Source organism: Chiloscyllium punctatum, chromosome 8 (assembly GCF_047496795.1).
Source record: "Chiloscyllium punctatum isolate Juve2018m chromosome 8, sChiPun1.3, whole genome shotgun sequence".
Classification (NCBI taxonomy): Eukaryota; Metazoa; Chordata; class Chondrichthyes; order Orectolobiformes; family Hemiscylliidae; genus Chiloscyllium; species Chiloscyllium punctatum.
The window spans coordinates 115,366,800-115,388,354 of NC_092746.1; the positions used below are offsets into that span (position 1 = coordinate 115,366,800).

At 40.9% G+C, this 21,555-nt stretch overlaps 1 protein-coding gene across 2 annotated transcripts in view; it reads left to right on the forward strand.

The window, feature by feature from the left end:
* gorasp1b (golgi reassembly stacking protein 1b) overlaps nt 1-16,039 on the forward strand; it is a 37,808-nt gene extending 21,769 nt beyond the window's left edge. Inside the window, exons 6-9 of one of the 2 annotated variants that reach the window (XM_072576294.1) lie at nt 6,387-6,522; nt 8,447-8,579; nt 11,441-11,602; nt 12,602-16,039. In XM_072576294.1, coding sequence (XP_072432395.1) covers nt 6,387-6,522; nt 8,447-8,579; nt 11,441-11,602; nt 12,602-12,855 — 685 coding nt within the window. In that variant the 3' untranslated portion in view covers nt 12,856-16,039. The remainder of the gene's footprint in view (nt 1-6,386; nt 6,523-8,446; nt 8,580-11,440; nt 11,603-12,601) is intronic. The other variant, XM_072576295.1, reaches the window with a different exon arrangement.
* Nucleotides 16,040-21,555: the final 5,516 nt, after the last annotated feature.

Sequence of the window (21,555 nt, forward strand, 5' to 3'; positions counted from 1 at the left end):
CCACTAATCCAGAATCTGGTTTCCAGCATCTGCAGTCATTGGTTTTACCACCTTGATGGTCACCAAACTCCAGGCTGAACACATTCAATCAACTACCACTCTCTGTCTTCTTTGGGCCAGCCAATTCTGTATCCAGACAGTCAAATTTCCCTGTATCCCATGTCTCCTTACATTCTGAGTGAGCCTACCATAGGGAACCTTATCAAACACCTTGCTAAAATCTATGTACACCACATCCACTGCTCTGCCTTCATCAATGTGTTTTGTCACATCCTCAAATAATCCAATAAGGCTGGTGAGACATGACCTTTCCCTCTCAAAGCCATGCTGACTATCTCTAATCACACTGTGTGTTTCCAAGCAATCATAATTCCTGTTTCTCAGAATCATCTCTAATAATTTGCCCACCACCGACATAAGACTGACTCATCTATAATTTATTCCTATTCCCTTTCTTGAACTAGGGAATAACATTTGCCACCCTCCTATCAACTGGTACTACGCCAGTGGACAGTGAGGACACAAAGATCATCGCCAAAGGCACAGCAAACTCTTCCCTCACTTACCATACAAACCTTGAGTATATCCCGTCTGGTTGAGGGGACCTATCTGTCCTCATATTTTTCAAAGTTTCCAGCGCATCCGCCTCCTCAACATCAACCTGTTCAAGTGTATCAGCCTGTTTCAAACTATCTTCACAAAAGACAAATCCATCTCACTAATGAATACTGAAAGCAAAGTATTTGTTAAGGACCTCCCCTATCTCCTCCGACTCCAGGCATAATTTCCCTCTACTATCCCCGAACAGCTCTATTGTCACTCTGGCCATCCTCTTATTCCTCTCGTCAGTGTAGAATGCCTTGGGGTTTTCCTTAATACTACCCGCCAAGATTTCTTCATGTCCCCTTCTAACTCTCCGAAGCCCATTCTTCAGTTCCTACCTGGCTACCTTGTAACCCTTTAGAGCCCTGTCTGATCCTTGCTTCCTTCACCTTAAGGAGAAAGTGAGGACTGCAGATGCTGGAGATCAGAGCTGAAAAATGTGTTGCTGGAAAAGCGCAGCAGGTCAGGCAGCATCAAAGGAGCAGGAGAATCGACATTTCGGGCATAAGCCCTTCTTCAGGAATGAGGAAGGTGTGCCAAGCAGGCTAAGATAAAAGGTAGGGAGGAGGGACTTGGGGGAGGGGCGTTGGGAATACGATAGGTGGAAGGAGGTTAAGGTGCGGGTGATAGGCCAGAGAGGGGTTGGGGGCGGAGAGGTCAAGAAGAAGATTGCAGGTCAAGAAGGCGGTGGTTTTAAAAAGAGTTGGTCTGAACGTAGTGCGGAGTCCATGTGGGGTCAGATTTTAAAAAGAGTTGGTCTGAACGTAGTGCGGAGTCCATGCGGGGTCAGTATTTTAAAAAGAGTTGGTCTGAACGTAGTGCGGAGTCCATGTGGGGTCAGATTTTAAAAAGAGTTGGTCTGAACGTAGTGCGGAGTCCATGTGGGGTCAGATTTTAAAAAGAGTTGGTCTGAACGTAGTGCGGAGTCCATGTGGGGTCAGATTTTAAAAAGAGTTGGTCTGAACGTAGTGCGGAGTCCATGCGGGGTCAGTATTTTAAAAAGAGTTGGTCTGAACTGCCTTCTTGACCTGCAATCTTCTTCCCGACCTCTCCGCCCCCAACCCCTCTCCGGCCTATCACCCTCACCTTAACCTGCTTCCACCCATCACATTCCCAATGCCCCTCCCCCAAGTCCCTCCTCCCTACCTTTTATCTTAGCCCGCTTGGCACACCCTCCTCATTCCTGAAAAAGGGCTTATGCCCGAAACGTAGATTCTCCTGCTCCTTGGATGCTGCCTGACCTCTGCTGCGCTTTTCCAGCAACACATTTTTCAGCTTCCTTCACCTTAAGTAAGCTTCCGTTTTCCTCTTGATCAGATGTTCATATCTCTTTTCATCCAAAGTTCCTTCACCCTACCATTCCCCCCTTTGCCTCAGTGGGACAAACCCATCCAACCTCGCCGCAAGTGCTCCCCAAACAACCACCACATCTCTGTCATGCATTTCCCTGACAATATCTGTTCTCAATCTATGCTTCACAGTTCTTGCCTAATAGCATTGTAATTCCCCCTCCCCCAATTAAGTACCATCCCATACCATCTCCTATAGTCTTGGAAAGGGACAGGAGTAAAGGTCAGGGAGTTGTGATTGCTGTCACCAAATTGTTCTCCCACCAAGTGACCTAACACCTGACCTGGTTCATTGCCAAGCACAAATGCAATATGGCCTCCCTCTAGTCAGGCTATCTACATGTGGAGTCAGGAATCCTTCCTGGACGCATCTGACAAAGACTGCAAATAGTTTGGATGGAGCAGAAAGGAGGTTCCAATCAATATTAGGGAAGTTGAAATCATCCATGTCAACAACCCTGTTAGTTCTGCACCTTTCCAAAACCTGCTACCTAATCTGCTCCTCCGTGTTTCTGTTGCTATTGGGAGGTCTGTAGAAGACTCCCAATAAAGTGACTGTTCATTTCCTGTTTCTGACTTGCACCCATACTGACTCTGTAGACAAATATTCCTCGACAACCTCCCTTTCTGCAGCTGTCACACTAGCCCTGATTAGCAATGCCACTCCCTCACCTCTTTTACCTCCCTCCATATTCCTTTTGAAACATCTAAACCCTGAACATTCAACAACCACTCCTGGCTCTATGAGATCCAAGTCTCGGTAATGGCCACAACATCGTAGCTTCAAGTACTAATCCGTGCTGTAAGTTCATCATCCTTATTCCTGATACTACTTGCGTTAAAATAAACACACTTCAACCCCTCACACTGACTGCACCTTTGCCCTATCGACTGTCTGTCCTTCCTCACAGACTCTCTGCATGCTGTATTTGCCTGTTCACCAGCTACCCCATCCTCTGAACCATCGCTCTGGTTCCCATCCCCCAGCCAAACTAGTTTAAACCCTCCCAGAGAGCTCTTGCAAGCCTCCCACCCAGGATATTGGCGCCCCTCCAGTTCAGGTGCAACCTTCCCCAGAAGGTATCCCAATGATTCACATATCTGAAACCCTCCCTCCTACAGTAGCTCCGCTGCCCCATGTTCAGCTGCACTCACTCTCTGTTCCTAGCCTCACTAGCATGTGGCACCGGTAGCAATCCTGAGATTACTACCCTGCTTGTCCTGCCTTTTAGATTCCAACCTAACTCCCTATATTCACGTTTTAGGCCCTCAACTCTTTTCTAGCTATATCATTGGTACCGATGTGTACCATGACTTCTGGCTGCTCACCATCCCCCTTAAGAATCCTGTAGAATTGATCCGAGACATTCCCAAGACCTGGGAGGCAGCAAACCATTTGGGAGCCTCATTTGCGACCTGTTACCATTGAATCTCCTATCGCTATTGCGCTCCTATCCCTCCCCCCCCCACCAATCCCCCCTTACCTCTGAATCACAAAGCCAGGCTCAGTGTCAGAGGCCTGACCGTTGTGGCTTTTCCCTGGTAGGTCGTCCCCCTCCAACAGTATCCAAAACAGTATACTTATTATTGAGGAATGGCCACAGGGGATCCCTGCATTGTCTGCCTATTCCCTTTCCCTCTCCTGACGGTCATCCAGCTACCTTTATCTTGTAACTTAGGTGTGACTGTCTCCCTATACCCCTCATCACTCCCTCAGTTTCCCGAATGATCTGAAGTTCATCCAGCTCCAGCTCCAGTTCCTAACACGGTCAGTGAGGAGCTGGAGTTGGGTGCATTTCTTGCACGTGAAGTCAGCAGGAACACTAGTGGTGACCCTTACCTCCCACATCCTGCAAGAGGAGCATGCAACTGCCCTAGCTTCCATTCCCTCGGCTCTAACTTGCCAAAAGAGACAAAAAAAAGACTTACCAGCCCTCCACACAGTCTTTGTTTGGCTCGAGGAGGAGGATGGGGTGAGCCACTACACATGTAGCGTTTTGGGTTTAGCCACTGCCCGAATATATTCGTTCAATTACCCAGCAGTCCCCGTGTCCGCTTTAGCTCCTGTTCAATCTTCACTCCACTGATTTACAAGGTAAGTATTTTTTATTCAGATTTGCCTTCCCGGCTGGCTCCTGGCTCACGCTCTCTTCACTCCCGCCACTGAAATGGAAATCCATAATGTTTTGGGGATGGGGGTTCACATCTTGCCTTGGCAGGTTATGGAATTTTAATAGATTTAAAAAAAACTGAAGCTTTTGTCAATTATTTGAAAAACCCATCTGGCTCACTGTGTCTTTCAGGGAAGGAAACTGCCATTCTTAGCTGGTCTGGCCTACATGCGATTTCAGACCCACAGCAATGTGGTTGACTCATACCCACCCTCTGGGTAATTAGGGATGGGCAATAAATGCTGACCTAACTAGCAATGTCCTCCTTCTGTCAATGAATAAAAAAAATTACAACAGCATTATCACCTCATCTTTGTCTTCACGTCCTTTAAATAGTCTTTATTTAAGATGTCAGTTTCATCTGGAAATTTCTCAATTTCAAGCTGATTGAAATTCGATCATATTATGATCACTGTTATGTCGAGGATCCTGTGCTATGAGATCATTTATTAATTCTATCTTATTACACATTACCAGGTCTAAAATAGTCTGTTCTTTGATTTCAGGACATATTGTTTGAAGAAGCTGTCCCAAATGCACTATGAACTTGGCCTTGATAATACCTTTACCAAATTAGTTATTCAGTCTGTGGAGATCAAAATGTCTTCATTATTATCAAGCTACTTTCACAAGGCCCCATTATTATGAGTTTTAGTCTGTCCTGCAGTTTAGCTCCTGTCAACTTATAAATCAGTTCCACTAGTTAAAAATCACACAACACCAGGTTATAGTCGAACAGGTTTAATTTGTTTAATTTAATTTAAACCTGTTGGACTATGACCTGGTGTTGTGTGATTTTTAACTTTGTACATCCCAGTCCAACACCACCATCTCCAAATCAGTTCCACTAGTGGCTGCTTTCTTTTGTATTTCATATTTCTACCCCAACTGATTGTTCTTTTTTGACTCACTGAAACAAGATTTTTTTTGCTACTGTAGAGTTCATCCTAGATTAACAGTTACCCCATCATCTATTCCACCAAAATATCAAATACTCTTATTTCAATATATTTCAATCTCAGCAGTGATGACTTTGTAATCACATTTCTGTAATTACTATCATATTGTACTCATTTATTTCTATTTGGTTATCAATTCATTTATCTTGTTACGAATATTGAATGTATTAACCATTTAATTACATTGATTTCCAGTTTGTCCTTACCCAGATCTAATTTTGCTGGTGTATTCTTTATGTTTATAGGCATTGTCCATTCTTGTCACATTCTGGTTATCATCAGCTACCCTGTGCTACTATCTTGACCTTTCTCTTTAACTTTTCAAATATCCCCTTCTAGCTGCAGCTTCTGATGATGTGGTTGCTTTGAATCATACACATCCACAAGCTCTTAGATGTTACAGTTGCGAACGTCACCTGCCCTGCCCTCATTATTTTCTTTGTATTTAACAAATTGGGTTTTAAGTTTTGAAAATCATTCAGAGATTATCTGCTGTTACATCATGTAATGCAATTCTTGAATCTCCCCAGTACTTCTTTAAACTATTGTCCAGTTTTGAGGGGGGAGACAAATTTAAAACTCACCAGTTACAATCTGTACTCCTACATAATGTTTGCAGGTTTCGCCTATTAGATTTTGACCAACTGCCCCCCTCATATCGCTCGTTCTTCATAATGAAATGAAATAGCACCACCTCCCTCACTTAACAATTTTCCAAATTTAAGTGCTTCATCTCATGGCACTGAGTCTCCATTGTCACCTTTTTGCGTATACAAAATGCAATATTTTTATATGAACTCAGACTCTAGTGAGATAAATTAGGCCAGCAAATCAGTGCTGCGTGGCTATTTAATTAAATTCCTTGCAAAAATGCCTTCAGGCAGAGACCTTTATAATCACTAAGACTGGGAAAGAAACTACAGTTTATTGTCACAGTAAAGTTAAATGCAAAATGCAAGCTTTAATAGATTTTAGACAGAAATCTGAAAACACACACTCACTTACCAAATTCCCAGACTAAAACATTCAACTTCCAGCTGCATCTTTGTGACATTCTGACTTATCAGAATGCTTTGTCATTCTTCATCTTGCCCACTGCCTTGAACAACTTGTCACAGTGAGAGTATTTGTAAACCAGGGGACCTTGCCACATCCTGTTTTATGGTATATATGTTTTCTTAAGATATGAACATCTCCAGTAAGGCCAGCATTTATTGCCCATTCCTCATTGATCTTGAGAGTGTATGTACTATATAATTCAACAAGCCTCCACCATATTCACCTCACATGTTTCTCATTTTCAGCTTGGGTTGTGGCATTGGATATGGCTATTTGCACAGAATCCCCTCCCATCCTGTCGTACCAAAGCAAAAGGTTGAGATTCCACCACCACCTGTAGCAAGCACTCCACCCCAGAACCTAGAAAAGGGATACACGGAGGTAGGTAACATCTAGTGCCAAAGGCACATTAAACCCAATTGAAATGCTATCATACACAATTAATACATTTATCTGTAAATTCTCAGACTTGTACCATCAAAATATTTCTTCTTGCTATTATAAGGTTTTTTTTTAAAAGCCACCTTTGGTGTGCTGCAGGAAGATTCAATTCCTCCTCTGTTAGAATAAGGCACATTGGTCTGCTGCTCTCCTCCCCAATTAGTTTATAATGTAGAAATTACTGACCCATATGAAGTTAACTTTTCTCAATCAGAGGGTTGTTCTGTGTTTCCATTCAAAAGAAATCCGACTTTGCGTTAGCCTCTGACAGGACAAGAACCTTGGTATTTGGTATAAAAATGTGAAAAGTGCCAGTACCTTTTTAAAATTTTAAGCAGTCATTGTTTATGACCAGTTGGGGGAGTCAGAAGCTTGACAATTACAATGGTTGCAATGAATATCTATTTCAGCAGGATGCACAATTTTCCAAACTTGTAAGCTTAACAGACATCCATTAATTGAAACTTATCAGATACACATTTGTATCAAATGTATTAACATATTGGATGGGTACTGGTATGCACAATAATAGATGCACGCATTAATCTAGCATTATAAATTAGATATATTGTGTTTGCGATTTGTAAACATTAGGACTTTATTTTATATTATAATGTTTCTTGTTGCCCAGACATCCCCCTCTGTAACCTTTCTTCGGTGCTATCATCTTGCTGAATTATGTTTTCACCGGAGCCAGTTATATTTGCCAGCTCTATCAAAGATCAATTCAAATAGTGCTGTTTCCTGAACTTTTTCTTCCCCCCTTCAAGTAGTTATCCACTTTCCTTCTGAAAGTTATTACTATTCTAAAACCTGATCAGTCCTTGCCCACATTTCTTTTGCCCATCATCATAAGTCTGTGCCCATTTGATATTGATCCATCAGCATTGGAGATTATCTCTGTCTCTGTTTAGTTACTCTAGTAAACTCTTCGTAATTTTTAATATCATGATGATTTTAAGAGACCAGTAATGTTTATTTTTTGGAAATCCGAAAGTCTAGGTATTTTAAACCATTTTTATCAAATGCTTTTCTTGAAGTCCACAGACCCCACACCAACTGCATTGCCATCAGCCACACTCTATGCTACTTTGTCAATATATCGAATCAAGTTAATCAAATATAATTTACCCGTAATGGTTCCCGTGCTGGATCTCCCATCTCTGTCACCTTGCCTAAGTTACCATACATTATTGTGAGAGTGAATGTTGGCAGCCTGTTTAAACATAGTGGGGTGCCCAGCACCATCACTCCACCATGTTGTCCTGACATAATATCCTGACATGCACATTTTCCAGCAGGGGTTCACCAGTGAGCACTGTTCAACAATAAACAACAACAATGCCCTGCCCACACTCTAAACCCCTCAACCCAGTGTAATTGAAGCCACTTGCAGCATCCTTGCTGGCATTCACTCGAGATCAGCAAATGGTCAGTCATCAATACGTGAGACTCTGTAGCTTTGGTTGTATGTAACTTCACTAACTAAATAACTGACAATGAAAATAAAGACTCAGCAGACGAGGCAACACCTGTGGAAAGACGAATACCAGAAATGTTTCAAATCGATAAACTGAGTAATTGGAAAGCTTAATATTTTCAATCATTTTAAATTAGGCACATTTTCTTTAATACTAAAATTGATTTCAAGATCAATTAACATGATCTGGGTAAGTGCATTCTTCATATACTCTGACATCATTTTCAATTTGTTTTCTTTTTCTGAAGAATAAAGTCAGAATTATTGTAGCAGCTTGAAGAAATTACTTGGATGATGTGTCTACAAGTGTGACCACTGAAGTAGTGTTCACTGCCAAATACAAGCTGAGATTGCCATACAATGTGTATTGTGCTTATTTTGCAGGCACCTTTAATTACTCCAAGTTCACCAGTTGTTGGAACGAGTGAGTGTCCAGATTTGGAACAGGGCCTGACCAACTTAACAATGGAAAGTTCACTACTCCCTCCTCCTCCTATACAACGGGTCATGGACCCAGGTACTGTTCTCAGACCTTTTTTGCCTTTTTGCTTTTTCTCCTTGCAGTACTTGCAGTATTAGATAGCCAATAAATTTCTCTCCCATAGTGCTTTGTTGCATAAGCAAATGCATGTTGGAACTGAACATTGTGGTCACTGTTAGTGCAGTTTACCTTGGGAATTGGATGCTTATTCAAAAATGAAAAGTTTGCAGGGTAGAGAGATGAGGAGGATCATGAGCTGAAATGCTCCTTCAGTGGGTTAGCATAGATGCAGTGGGCTAACTGGCTTCCTTCTGTGCTAAAATAAATCTATAATTATAGAAATGTTCATTAAAATGGTCATTTTCATGTAATTTCCAGTTTCATAGACAATGCGGTTCAGTTTAAGGTTTTAATTTTTGGGGGTAAATCAGATGGGTGACAGTGTCTATTCCATTGCAGCACTATGCTGCACTCTTGATATACTGTCTGCTTGTGACAAATGTGGATTTGCTGATTTCAGATGTGGCACAGCACATTGGGAACATAAGTTTCTCATCTATGATTTCCCAAGTGGGTTCCATGCAGTGACTGATTGGAATAGATAGAAATTTTCAAATGTTGAACGATCATTAAGATTCTGTAGGTAATTCTTTATAAATTACCAAGATCAAACTGCAACATACTATACATAATAATGCCCCAATTTCATTTTGAATACCTTTTTCAAGCCATCATGAATACTAATGTTCCAAGAAAATGAAACCGAGTTCTTTCTGAATTCCATGACATTTTTGAATTACAGAAATGAATACACTGTGGGATCATAAGAAATGGAAGCAGACTTAGGCCATTTGGCCCCTCAAATCTGCTGCTCATTCAATTATGGCTGATGTGTTTCTCAACCCCAATCTCCTGCCTTCTTCCCATAACCCTGGATTCCCTGACTAATTAAGAACATATCTATCTCTATCTTAAATTCACTTAAGGACTTGCCAACACACCCCTCTGCGGCAATGAGTTCCACAGATTAACCACCCTTTAGCTCAAGAAATGTCTCCTTATCTCAGTTCTAAAATGTCACCCCTTCACTCTGAGACTGTGCTTTCAAGTCTTAGTCTTTTCTGCTACTGGAAGCATCCTCTCCATATCCACTCCATTTCAGACCTCTTAGTGTTCTGTAAGTTTCAGTGAGAATTTCCACACCCCCCCCCCCCCCCCCCCCCCCCCATCCTTATAAGCTCCATCAAGTCCTCAAAATTTCCTGGTATGACAAGCCCTTTCATTCCTGGGATAACTCTTCCAAACCTTGGATCCCCTCCAAGGCCAGCACATCCCTCCTTGGACATGGGGCCCAAAACTGCTCTCAACATTCCAGATGTAGGCTGACCAGAACCTTCTACATCCTCAGCAGTACACCTCTGCTCTTGTATTCTGGCCCTCTTGAAATTAGTGCTTGCATTGCATTTGCCTTACTAGCTATCAACAGAACCTGCATGTTAAGTGTAACAGAATCTTGAACAAGGACTTCCTGTCTCTTTGTGTTTCAAATGTCTGAAGCCTTTCTCCATTTAGAAAATAGGAGAAAATGAGGTCTGCAGTTGCTGGAGATCAGAGTCAGGAGTATGTTGCTGAAAAAGCACAGCAGGTTAGGCAGCATCCGAGGAGCAGGAAAATTGGATTCTGGCCTGAAATGTCGATTCTCCTCCTGGGATGCTTTTCTAGCAACACACTCTTGACCCATTTAGTCTATGCCTCTATTCACCTGCCAAAGTGAATAACTTCACAATTTCCCACATTGTATTCTATCTGCCAGTTCTTTGCCCACTCTCCCAGCCTTGTTGAAGTCTTTCTGCAGCTTCCCTGCCTCCTCAACACTACCTGTCCCCCCACCTATCTTTGTGGCATCTGCAATATGAGCAACAATGCCCTCATTCCTTCATCCAGATCATTAATGTGTAACATGAATAGTACTCCCAACACTGAGGTAAAAACAATGACTGCAGATGCTGGAAAGCAAATACTGGATTAGTGGTGCTGGAAGAGCACAGTAGTTCAGGCAGCATCCAACGAGCAGCGAAATCAACGTTTCGGGCAACTCCCAACACTGACCCTTGTGGAACTCCACTAGTCACCGGCTGCCTTCCTGACAAAGATCCCTTTATCCCCACTCTGTCTTCTGCCGGTCCTCTATCAAAGACAGTACCTTGCCTTGTCTACCTTGGGTTCTTATCTTATTTTGCACCCTCCTCTGCAGCGCCATAACAAGGCATTCTGGATATCCAAATAGATCACATTCGCTGGCTCCCCTTTGTCTAACTTGCTCATTACCACCTCAAAGAATTCTCAGATTTGTCAGGTATGACCTCCCCTAGACAAAGCCATGCTAACTCAGCCCTATTTTACCATGCACTTTCAACTATTCTGCAATCTCACCCTTAATAATGGACTGTAAAATCTTATCAATGACAGTCAGATGATTTTGTAGATGTGAGCAAATCCCAAGCTTCTGCTGCTTCAGCCCAGTGGTGTTAGTCCAGTATGTTTCACAGGGCTTTTAGTGTAGTGATCTAAGTACCAGGCCTTTGGGTGATAGAGTGAAGTCTACATTCTGGGTGAACATCATCTCTGCTCTGGAATCCTAAGGAGCTTGAATTAGAGGCACTGACAACATTCTACAAGTTAGTCCACTTGACTGATAAACTTTGCATGATGTTGTTCTATATTTCAGTACTTAGTTTTGCAGACTCTTGTCTTTAAACATTGTAGAAGCACTTCCGAATAGAATTGAAAAGGCTTTCCATTGAAGCGAGATTGGCTACCGTCACACATCACAGTATGGAGTTCCCATCTACTCAAATTGGGGGCACGATTTTGTTTGTCTTTGAATTCTTAAACAGGTTTTCCACCTGGATCCACAGACATTCCCGAAGCTCGTGACTTATCTGATGTATTGAAAGTGGCAGTGACGTCACCCTCCTCGCTTATCTTTAACACAATAACAGAGAGAAATACTGGAACAAATGGGGTCCTCATCAATGAAGAACTTGATCTCCACTCCGGTAAGTGTAAGCAGCAGTCAGCTTTCTTGTTTCCCCACAACTTTCTTCCCTCCCACCAGACCATGATCCTCAGGCTGCAACTGACCTATGGTGTCTTGTATGTGTGGCTATTCTTTGTGTGGATCTGTGCAGTTCACCTACAGTATTTCTCAATCCTGTCCAGATTATTTTGCAACATAAATTTAAAAAAACCAATTGTTTTGCTGTTTTAAATTTCTAGTGGGTGGCATGGTGGCTCAGTGGTTAGCACTGTGCCTCCCGGCATCAGAGAGTCGAGTAAGATTCCAGCCTCGAGTGAGTGTCTGTATGGAGTTTGCACATTCTCTCCGTGTGGGTTTCTTCCAAGTGCTCTTGTTTCCTCCCATAGTTCAAACATGTGCAGATTAGGTGGATTGGCCATGCTAAATTGCCCATAGAGTCCAGGGATGTGCAGGCTAGATGGATTAGCCATGGGAAATGCAGGGTTACAGGAATAGGATAGGAGGGTGGGTCTGGGAGGGATGCTCTTCAGAGGGTCAGTGTGGACCCAATGGACCAAATAGCCCACTTCCACATGTAGGGATTCTATATATTTAATTTAAAATAATTTTTCAACCAGTAATCAAAAGTTAGTTTCTCAATTTCAGTGAATAGTTTTACTTTTTTGGTCATTGTTACGACAGATAACGTGGAAAAGATTTTATATAATATATTTTTGTTTGTTTTTCCTGTTCTAAATTTTAAATCTGGTATACATGAGATGCCAGTCTTAATACATCACAAAAGTAATTCAATTGCCATAAATTTACTGCTCCCTCTCTCTTCAATTTAGCTGTCTCACAGATTGTATTATGTTGCCAGTAGTTATGTTTGAAGAAACGTTAACTACCCTTTTGATGCTTTTAAATAAATCTAATGCAGAGAAGAAGAAGAATTCAGTGTAGGATGTAATATTATGTGCTGGGAGTGAGTTTGTGTGACTGGCTTCTAATGATTTTGTGTGTGCTGTTTTTTAAATAGACCACATGATTGGAGGTGTGCCTGAAGATTTAAGTTCTGTCAGTGCTGAACTTTGTGCTGCTGCTTCAATGGAGCAAGGCCTGGATCCGGAAAGCTCTTCAATGTTTGACTTGACTGTCCCATCGCTTCCCACATCTGCTGAAACACAAGTGGATGCTGACTGTACAGAATCTGAGCCAGCGGACCTCGTAGAGTGCCTGCCTCAAGGTCAAGATGAAACCTGTGATATATCGGTGACTGAAGAGGAAGCATAAGGTTGAAGAAAGAGCAGTGAATGGGGTAGCAGTGAATGAGATATATCTCTCAACTGAATATCTTATCTTTGTTTCCTTTCAACCTATCTGGCAACATTGATAACTGCAACAGATGTACGTTGAGGCTATTTTCTTTGCTCCTTGTCTAAAGGCTTTGAGTGTTTTATAGCTTCTGTTACAATAACTGTTCCACTGTAGAGTGGAAGCAATAAGGAGGTGTTCGAGTGTTAAATGTTTTGCATTCCAATCAATTGGCTGCTAAACTAAAGTTCTGCTGACACACCCACCTTTTCCTCAAAACATAATCTTGTATATCGATTCAGAAACAGTAAAAATAACTATAACCTGACCTTCATGGGGAGAAGTTTAGTAGGATCATTGAAATTTCAAGTTTTGAAAAAGATATGTTAGCTCTTTTTAAGTGCATTTTTCTTGGTCTACAACACTATGTGCCAATAAACAGTTACCATTAGTACTGAGTAGAATGCAGCTTGAGGCAATGGACTCTCTCTCAAACATTGAAATGCTTCAGGAGTTTTGCACTCAAATTCCATGCCGTTGTCTGAATCCTTTGCAATTTGTCAATCACTTTTATTTCCCATTTATAAAGTGAATGTGAGTTATTTAAGTTCACTACTATAATGTTGATAGAAATATTCTCAACAGTAATTGGAGATGAAGAGTAAATGTTGGTTTTATTAACAATGCGTACGTCCCATAAATGGTACAAGAAATTTGTTACTACTCGGTGAATCAATAACGATTGGAGAAAAGAAAATTAACATCTGTGGACCTTGGATAAGTGGCACAACTCTTTTCCCCCCACCCCCCAAAAAAGAACAAAACCAACCCTTAGCGAGTGAAGCTAACTTAACATCATGGGAAGAGCAGGGCAGAAGAGTTCCCTTTCGTTCACACACAATTGCTGTATCTTGAGTTGTTGAAAGGGAAATCTATAAATTCATAACCTCCACTAATACTTTTACTTTGCATCCTGGTTCTGCATCACTAAATCTTACATGCAGATATTTTTCTTCTCACTATTAAGATTTTTCACTCAAGTTACCAAGCTGTGAGCTAGTAGCCACCTTAAAGGCTGCACAGAAAATGGTAAATAACTAATTTTACGTAATCATTTCCCTTACAGCTGACTAAGAAAACTCTTTATTACTTAATGTTACCTTATTCTCTGGTACATCTTCTGTCCTTCCCTTCCCACTTCAGGACGCATTGACTCTTAGTGGGATACAGTTCTTCATGGGCCTGGCCAGTCTTCATGCAAGTGTCAGTCAGTAGTCTAATCTTGGCAGGTACCAAGATCATGTCCTGTTCTGTGTTTACTGGATGCCCTAATACATGTAGTTTCCAAAAGTACCAATGGAGTCATCAAGGACAGGATGTATTTCACACTCTGCCATCAAGCCACTTGTTTTGCTGTGTTCTGGTTCATTTAAGCCAAAGACAAAAAAACTGGCTGCCTTTTTGTAGCCTGTTCAAATCAAGCAAGATTGTTTGTCAATTGTTTAACTAGCATGCACTTGAATTATATACGTAGATGCCAATAAGGTTGTTTTTGCAGAGTTAATTTTATACGCAACACTATAAGTATGTCTTGAGTATGAGATTCACTAGATGAAACATTCACTGTTTCCCAGGAGCATAGAATTGCACAAAGATCAGCCTGTACTGTAATTTAGTATGCTGTCTGCCCCTTAAGCCAGTTAATGAAGGGTTTTGGAGAGTTTTATTGCTTTTCAAAGTGATGCACAAGGTAATGTTTGATAATAATGGGGGTGATCCTACATGTAGAACCAGTATTGCTACTTGTGGCTTTGGGATACTGTAGTGCCTAATACTTTAACCAGATTATATAGCTTATTTTTCTTTACCTCTGTTTCTGAGGAATGTTTTCTTTAAATTGGAAATTTTATTCCTTCATTATCTTTCTTTATTTCACTGGACCTTGTTTGGTTTATTTGACACTGAAATTTTTGATACTGTTTAAACCGTAGTCCTTGGAGTGTGTTTGGGGAGACAGCTTTAACAGAAATCATGTTTATATGTTGGGGAATAACTCTAAGTGAATATTATTGCACAGTAGCCTGTCTATGATGCACTTCATGTCAGAGCAGATGTGCAATCAAAATGAAATCTTGTGATGGAGCTTGAAGGAATATTGTATTTTGTCTTTTCCAAAAATACTGACACAATTTTTATCTATTTTCTGGTCCTACATATCAAGATTCTCATTGCCAGTTTTATCACTCACCGTATTTGTATACCCCAGTCCAACGCCGGCATCTCCAAATCATATTTGTATAGGTTCCCCTCTTGTTTTGTTTAGTTGTGACTGTTTATTGAGTGCAAACTCAAATTGTCATCACAATCTTTTCTCGGTGGGCTGACGGAAATGCCATTAACAAGTTGCATAATGTTCAACATTGCTTTTAAAAAAAAACTCGCAATGCTAGAAATGCAGAAGGTGCTAAGTCAGTCTGGGTATACCCAAAATGTATTGACCATCATTCTCTTGGTGATGTTCAATGTCTGTTTGCTAATACTTTGAAGATATTAATGGATGTTACTTTTTAAGATTAAATAATTTTTTTAAAAAAGGCGTGAAATGCACATTTCCTAAAATGCTGGTACTTCGGTTGTGTGTTTCTCAATTATGTGGTCCTTAAACGTGAATTTTAGTAGGTCATGTAGTATTAGCAGGTGTCTGAGTCTACCTCTGACTTGAAATTCACTCATTGCTGTTTAATATCGAGAAGAATTTTGCCAGGCCTGTATGTACATGGTTTATTGCCAGAGTTGCAGCTATCCAGGTCTGCAGAGGAAGAACAGAGATCTGGTAAACTGGCCCAAATTAAAAATTATGCCATTGATTGACAACCATCCAGCTGTGTGGAACTTCTATTAATGGTGTGAAAAACTGTAGCACTGGATTTATTATCTTTATAGAATTAGGGTCTAGTCCAATTTCCACATCTTGGTGTTTTCATTTGGACAAATGCTTTTCGTATAAATGTAATTTTAATGATGCAACAGAAGAAGCTTCTGAAAGGTGAATGCTGACAACGGGAATTTATATTTTATCAAAAGTTATATGGTTGTGTGTGGGAAGATGGGCCAGTGTATGTAATTTTTTCTTCTAAAAACATTAAACTATTTAATTTTGGTGCACCGCTGTTAATCATTCTGGTTCAGATTCTACTCCACTGACATGTGGAGGTTGTTCTGAGAAACTTGTTTTTCAGACTTTATATATTTAAGTTGCTGCATCAATGCAGTAGCTGGCATAGACTTTACTACATCCACAAAAAGGAGAACTCGTCAATGCTTGCCAAAATAGAGGGACACCAAGACTTTAATAATGAACATTATCATCCATGCTTATACATAAATCATGAATTCTTAAGTATTTGAGGCAGAGACAATTATGTCATGAGGGAGGTGTAAATTTGGAGTCTTGGAAAATGCAGGATGATGGGCTATTGTTTTTTTTCTCTAGTGGAGAGCTGACACCTACAACATGACACCTTTCTTTGCTATGAATTTCTGTAGTTTGCAAATGGAACATTGGGCAAGAAATAAACTAATTAATTTTAATATGAACATTTCTTGAGTTTTATCAAAAGGAATGCCATGATTAAAGTGCCAGTTAGTGACATTTGGAGAAGTTGTGTTCACTCCTGTGATATTTGATTGTAACCTAGACTTGAGTGTAACAGTGGTGAGTTACAATTTTAACAAAAAAACTTATGAATTTATGTTCTGATTGTCATGCGGTTAACATCATTAGAAATGGGTAATGAATTGAATTAGCTTTATTCTCACATGAAATCTTTATAAGTCCATAGTTTATAAGGACTGTAGGAGATCAAGCACAGGGTGATGGTGATCTGTGAATGGAAACTGGTGCAGCAGGGTTTTGGATGATCTGAAATTTATGCAGGGTTGGAACGTGGGAGATTAGTTTGGAGTAGTTGAACCTAAAGATATCGAGGGGGCAGGTTCAGCAATGGATGAGCTGAAATTATTTTGGAGTAAATTATGGAAGTAAAACGGTGTTCTTAGTGATGGCATAAATATGAGGTGGATGTTTCAGCTTGGGGTCAAATGTGACAGGTTAAAACTTGTGTCTTCAGTTGCCTAGAGTGAGGGACAGAATTAGTTATTAGGGAATGGAGCTTGGATTGAGGATGGAAAACAATGGCTTCAGCCTTCCCAATATTTGGATGAAACTGTGTTTGATAAGCAGTCTGATAACTTGGGAAGCATGGAATATTTGAGAAAGGTGGTGGTGAAATGGAGATGGATGTTGTTATATGTGAAAACTATCGCTCTGCTTTTGGGTATTGCTGAGGGACAACCTGTAGATGAGAAACAGAGAAGGGTCAAGGATACCTCCCTGCACAAGAAGCACAGAAACTGACATGAATGTAAGGGGCATTATCCTGGTGAAGTTACAGGTCAAGTTTTTGAAAATGCTGAATGATTTTTTTTTGCACTAGCACAATAATGGCAGAATAAAGAGAGGCCATACCAGACTATTAATGTCTGTGGTATAGTAATCCAGAACACCAGGCCAATGTTCTGGGGACATTGTATCATGGTGGATTTTAAACTATAGTAAAATTTGAATTTACTAAAATCTGGAATTAAAAGCCAGCCTAATGGCAACCATGTAACCATTGACAATAATCACAAAAAGCCATCTAGTTCACTAAAGTCCTTTAGGGAAAAAAAATCTGTCATTTGTATATGTGATCTGGTCTACACGTGATACCAGATGCATAGCAATGTGCTTGACTCTTAGTCATCCTCTGATGCAACAGCATGCCACTCAGATTAAGAGTAATTATGGGGCCTATTTTTGGTGTGTTCCTTTGCTGCAAACCTCTAAAATTGGTTTGCATTTTTTGTAACATTGATTCCTACCAATTTACTATTGGTATTTACAGCCCTGGTTTAGGCATGATTTGCAGAAAATCAGAGAATCCCTACAGTGTGGAAGCAGGCCATTTGGCCCATCGAGTCACACCAACCTCTGAAAAGCATCTGCACCCAGACCCATTCCTTACCTTATCTATGTAACTGAATTTCCCATGGTACAACAGACTCCCATTCCTAGATGTGACACCAGAACAAACAGTTGATGGAGAACTTCAAACCAGTGTCTACAGGAAAACAACATACAGACTAAATACTTAAATACAAAAGCAATCATCCCCAACACCCACATACAGAGTTGCATCAGGACATGTTCAATGAGCCACAACAAGCTGCAACATCCAAGAACTATGAGCAGCAGAGGAAAATTACCTATGCAGCATACTAAAGAAGAACAGGTACCCAATAAACACAGTCCACTGATTCCTCAGCAACAAACCAAACAAATAGACACTTAGCACCCAGAAGCTCTACCCACATTACCTTACATCAAAGACATCTCTGAAATGACTTCCAGATCACTCAGATACTTGGCATCATGGTAGCCCACAAACCTATCAACACACTTAAACAGTGACTAATGAACCTAAAAGATCCAATAGAAACATCCAGCAAAACGAATGTCATTTACAAAATACCATGCAAAGACTAACGAACATTACATCGGACAAACAGGCTGAAAACTTGTCACCAGGATACATGAACACCAATTAGCCACAAAAAGACATGACCCACTATCACTAGTATGCTTGCATACAGACAAAGAAGGACACCATTTTGACTGGGACAACACATCCATCCAAGGACACGTTAAACAGAGCCACACAAGAATTCCTCGAGGTCTGGCATTCCAACCTGAACTCCATCAATAAACACATTGACTTGGACCCCATCTACCACCCTCTGAGAAAAACAACTGGAAATGACATCACCTACCTTAAGAAACCCATAAATAGAAAGTGGGACATAACACCAGCACTTGATCGGAGGTGCACTGAAGATGTTACGTAGTATGGTGACGAAATGTCTGAAAATGAACCTTCCAGTTCAGTGAGCAAACTTACATAAAGAACCTCAACCTGAGCTACAGATCTTCTCAAAAATCGCTAATATTCATTAACAATTTGGTTTTACTTCATTAGGCACATACCATTCTTTGAGAAACCAAGTAGCAGATTGTTAATCAATAGTGGACGGCATGGTGGCACAGTGGTTAGCACTGCTGCCTCACAGCGCCTGAGACTCGGGTTCAATTCCCACCTCAGGCGACTGACTGTGTGGAGTTTGCACATTCTCCCCGTGTCTGCGTGGGTTTCCTCCAGGTGCTCTGGTTTCCTCCCACAGTCCAAAAATGTGCAGGTCAGGTGAATTGGCCATGCTAAATTGCCTGTCGTGTTAGGTAAGGGGTAAATGTAGGGGTATGGGTGGGTTGCGCTTCAGTGGGTCGGTGTGGACTTGTTGGGCTGAAGGGCCTGTTTCCACACTGTAATGTAATCTAATTTAAACTGTGTACACCTTAACTGAAGACACGTTGGAATAGGAACCCGTCCTTACCATTTTGGATATATCTACTCCATTCCCAGAGGCCATACAAATGAAAACAATTACCGCTAAGGTTGTTAGAGAAATTACTTCTTCACTTGATGTGGATTGACAATGGAAATCTAGTCAAATTAAGGTTCCAATTTTATGATATCTTTTTAGGAAGTTATGAGTAGTTTGAATAGTGAAAGTCTTCAACATTACACCCAGAGACACAAGCTTTAGAAAGGGACCATCAAATCACCAAGAACAATGATCAGGCAGACTGTTATGAATGTCTTTATGAATAAGACAATGGCCTGGAATTTCTGTTGTTATCAGAGATTCAACTCATGGGTCTACTGGTTTCAGTCTTTTTGAATCAGTATATGGGCCTGAGATAAGAAGTCCTCTGAAACTAGTCAAATAAGAGTTTTTAGCAATGAGCAACATGTCAACCATGTTAGACAATGTAACTGCTTTCCAGGAGTAGCTCACAGGAGCTCGCAAAGTGGTTCAGGAATCCCTGAGAGCATTGCAAACAACCATGACCAAATGGTAAGCATGCCAAATCCTGAGCATTTCAAGCAGGGGATGAGATGTTTGTCTTATTGCCCTTTATAAGGTGAATCATTGACAGAATGGTTCAGTGGTCCATGTAGTTTAGTCAAAGGATTGATAAAGTAGATTACTGATGGACAGCCCAGATCTTGTGGAATGGGTGTGTGTGTGTGTGTGTGTGTGTGTGCGCGCGCAGCACGCTCCAGAAGTAATCACTTTGCAGATGTCTTCTGTGTCGAGGGTACAGTTATGGTGAATACTGTGAGTAACCTGATTGTCCTCTTGAACAGCAATGCAAAGATTTCTCAATATTGTGTTCCTTGAGCAAGTTGTATCTGCCAAGGTCCCTGAGATGGCCTATATTTGGTCATACAAGCCAGAATGTCAGACTGACAGCCATCTGAACATTTCAAACCTTATCCATTTGCCTTCAAGACCTAAGACTTGTAGATTCATAGAGTTATACAGCACTGTATGTACGTTTGCTTGCTGAACTGGAAAGTTCATTTTCAAATGTTTTGTCACCATACTAGGTAACATCAGTGAGTCTCCGGATGAAGTACTGGTGTCAGTGACCTGCTTTCTATTTATGTGTTTAGGTTTCCTTGGGTTGGTGATGTCAGTTCCTGTTCTTTTTCTCAGAGGATGGTAAATGGGGTCCAAGTTGATATGTTTGTTGATAGAGTTCCAGTTGAAATGCCATGATTCTAGGAATTCTCGTGCATGTCTCTGTTTGGCTTTCTTTCAGATGGATGTGTTGTCCCAGTCGAAGTGATGTCCTTCCTCGTCTGTATGTAAGGATACTAGCAAGAGTGGCTAGTTGATGTTCATGTATCCTGGTGGCTAGTTTTCTGCCTGTTTGCCCAATGTAGTGTTTGTTGCAGTTCTTGCAAGATATTTTGTAAATGACATTAGTTTTGCTTGTAGTCTGTATGGTGTCTTTGAGTTACGCAGCACGTAAACAGACTCTTCAGTCCAACTCATCTGTGCTGACCAAATATCCTAAACTGATCTAATCTCATTTGCCAGCATTTGACCCTTGTCACTGTAAATCCTCCCTATTCATGTACCCATCCAGATGCCTTTTCAACGTTGTCATTGTTGAACTAGCCTTCACCACCACCTCTAGCAGATCATTCTGTACATGCACCATCCTCCGTGTGAAAGAGTTACTTCTCAAGTCCTTTGTAAATCTTTTCCCTCTCACCTTTAACCTATGCCCTCTAGTTTTGGACTCCCCTACCTTGGGGAAATGATCTTGGCTAGTCACCTTATGATTTTATAAAAGTCTATAAAATCTGATTGGTTGTAATTGCTTTTTGTCCCCCATAGTGAATCTCCACAGGGAAAAATCTGTTTTCCCCTTTACCTGATGCATGTGTTTTAGGTTGGTTAGAGGAATGAACATTTATGTTTTCATAATGCAAACTAATTGTGTCAAATAGTTCGCAACTTCATTGGATAACTTGTTTTGTAATAAATCAACTGGTTCAAAGGTAGGAGACAGAGGCTGGTGGTGGAGGTTGTTTTTCAGTCTGGAGACCTGTGACCAGCGATGTGCCACAAGGATCGGACCTGGGTCAACTGCTTTTCATCATTTATATAATTGATTTGGATGTGAGCATAGGGGATATAGTTCGTAAGTTTGCAGATGACATCAAA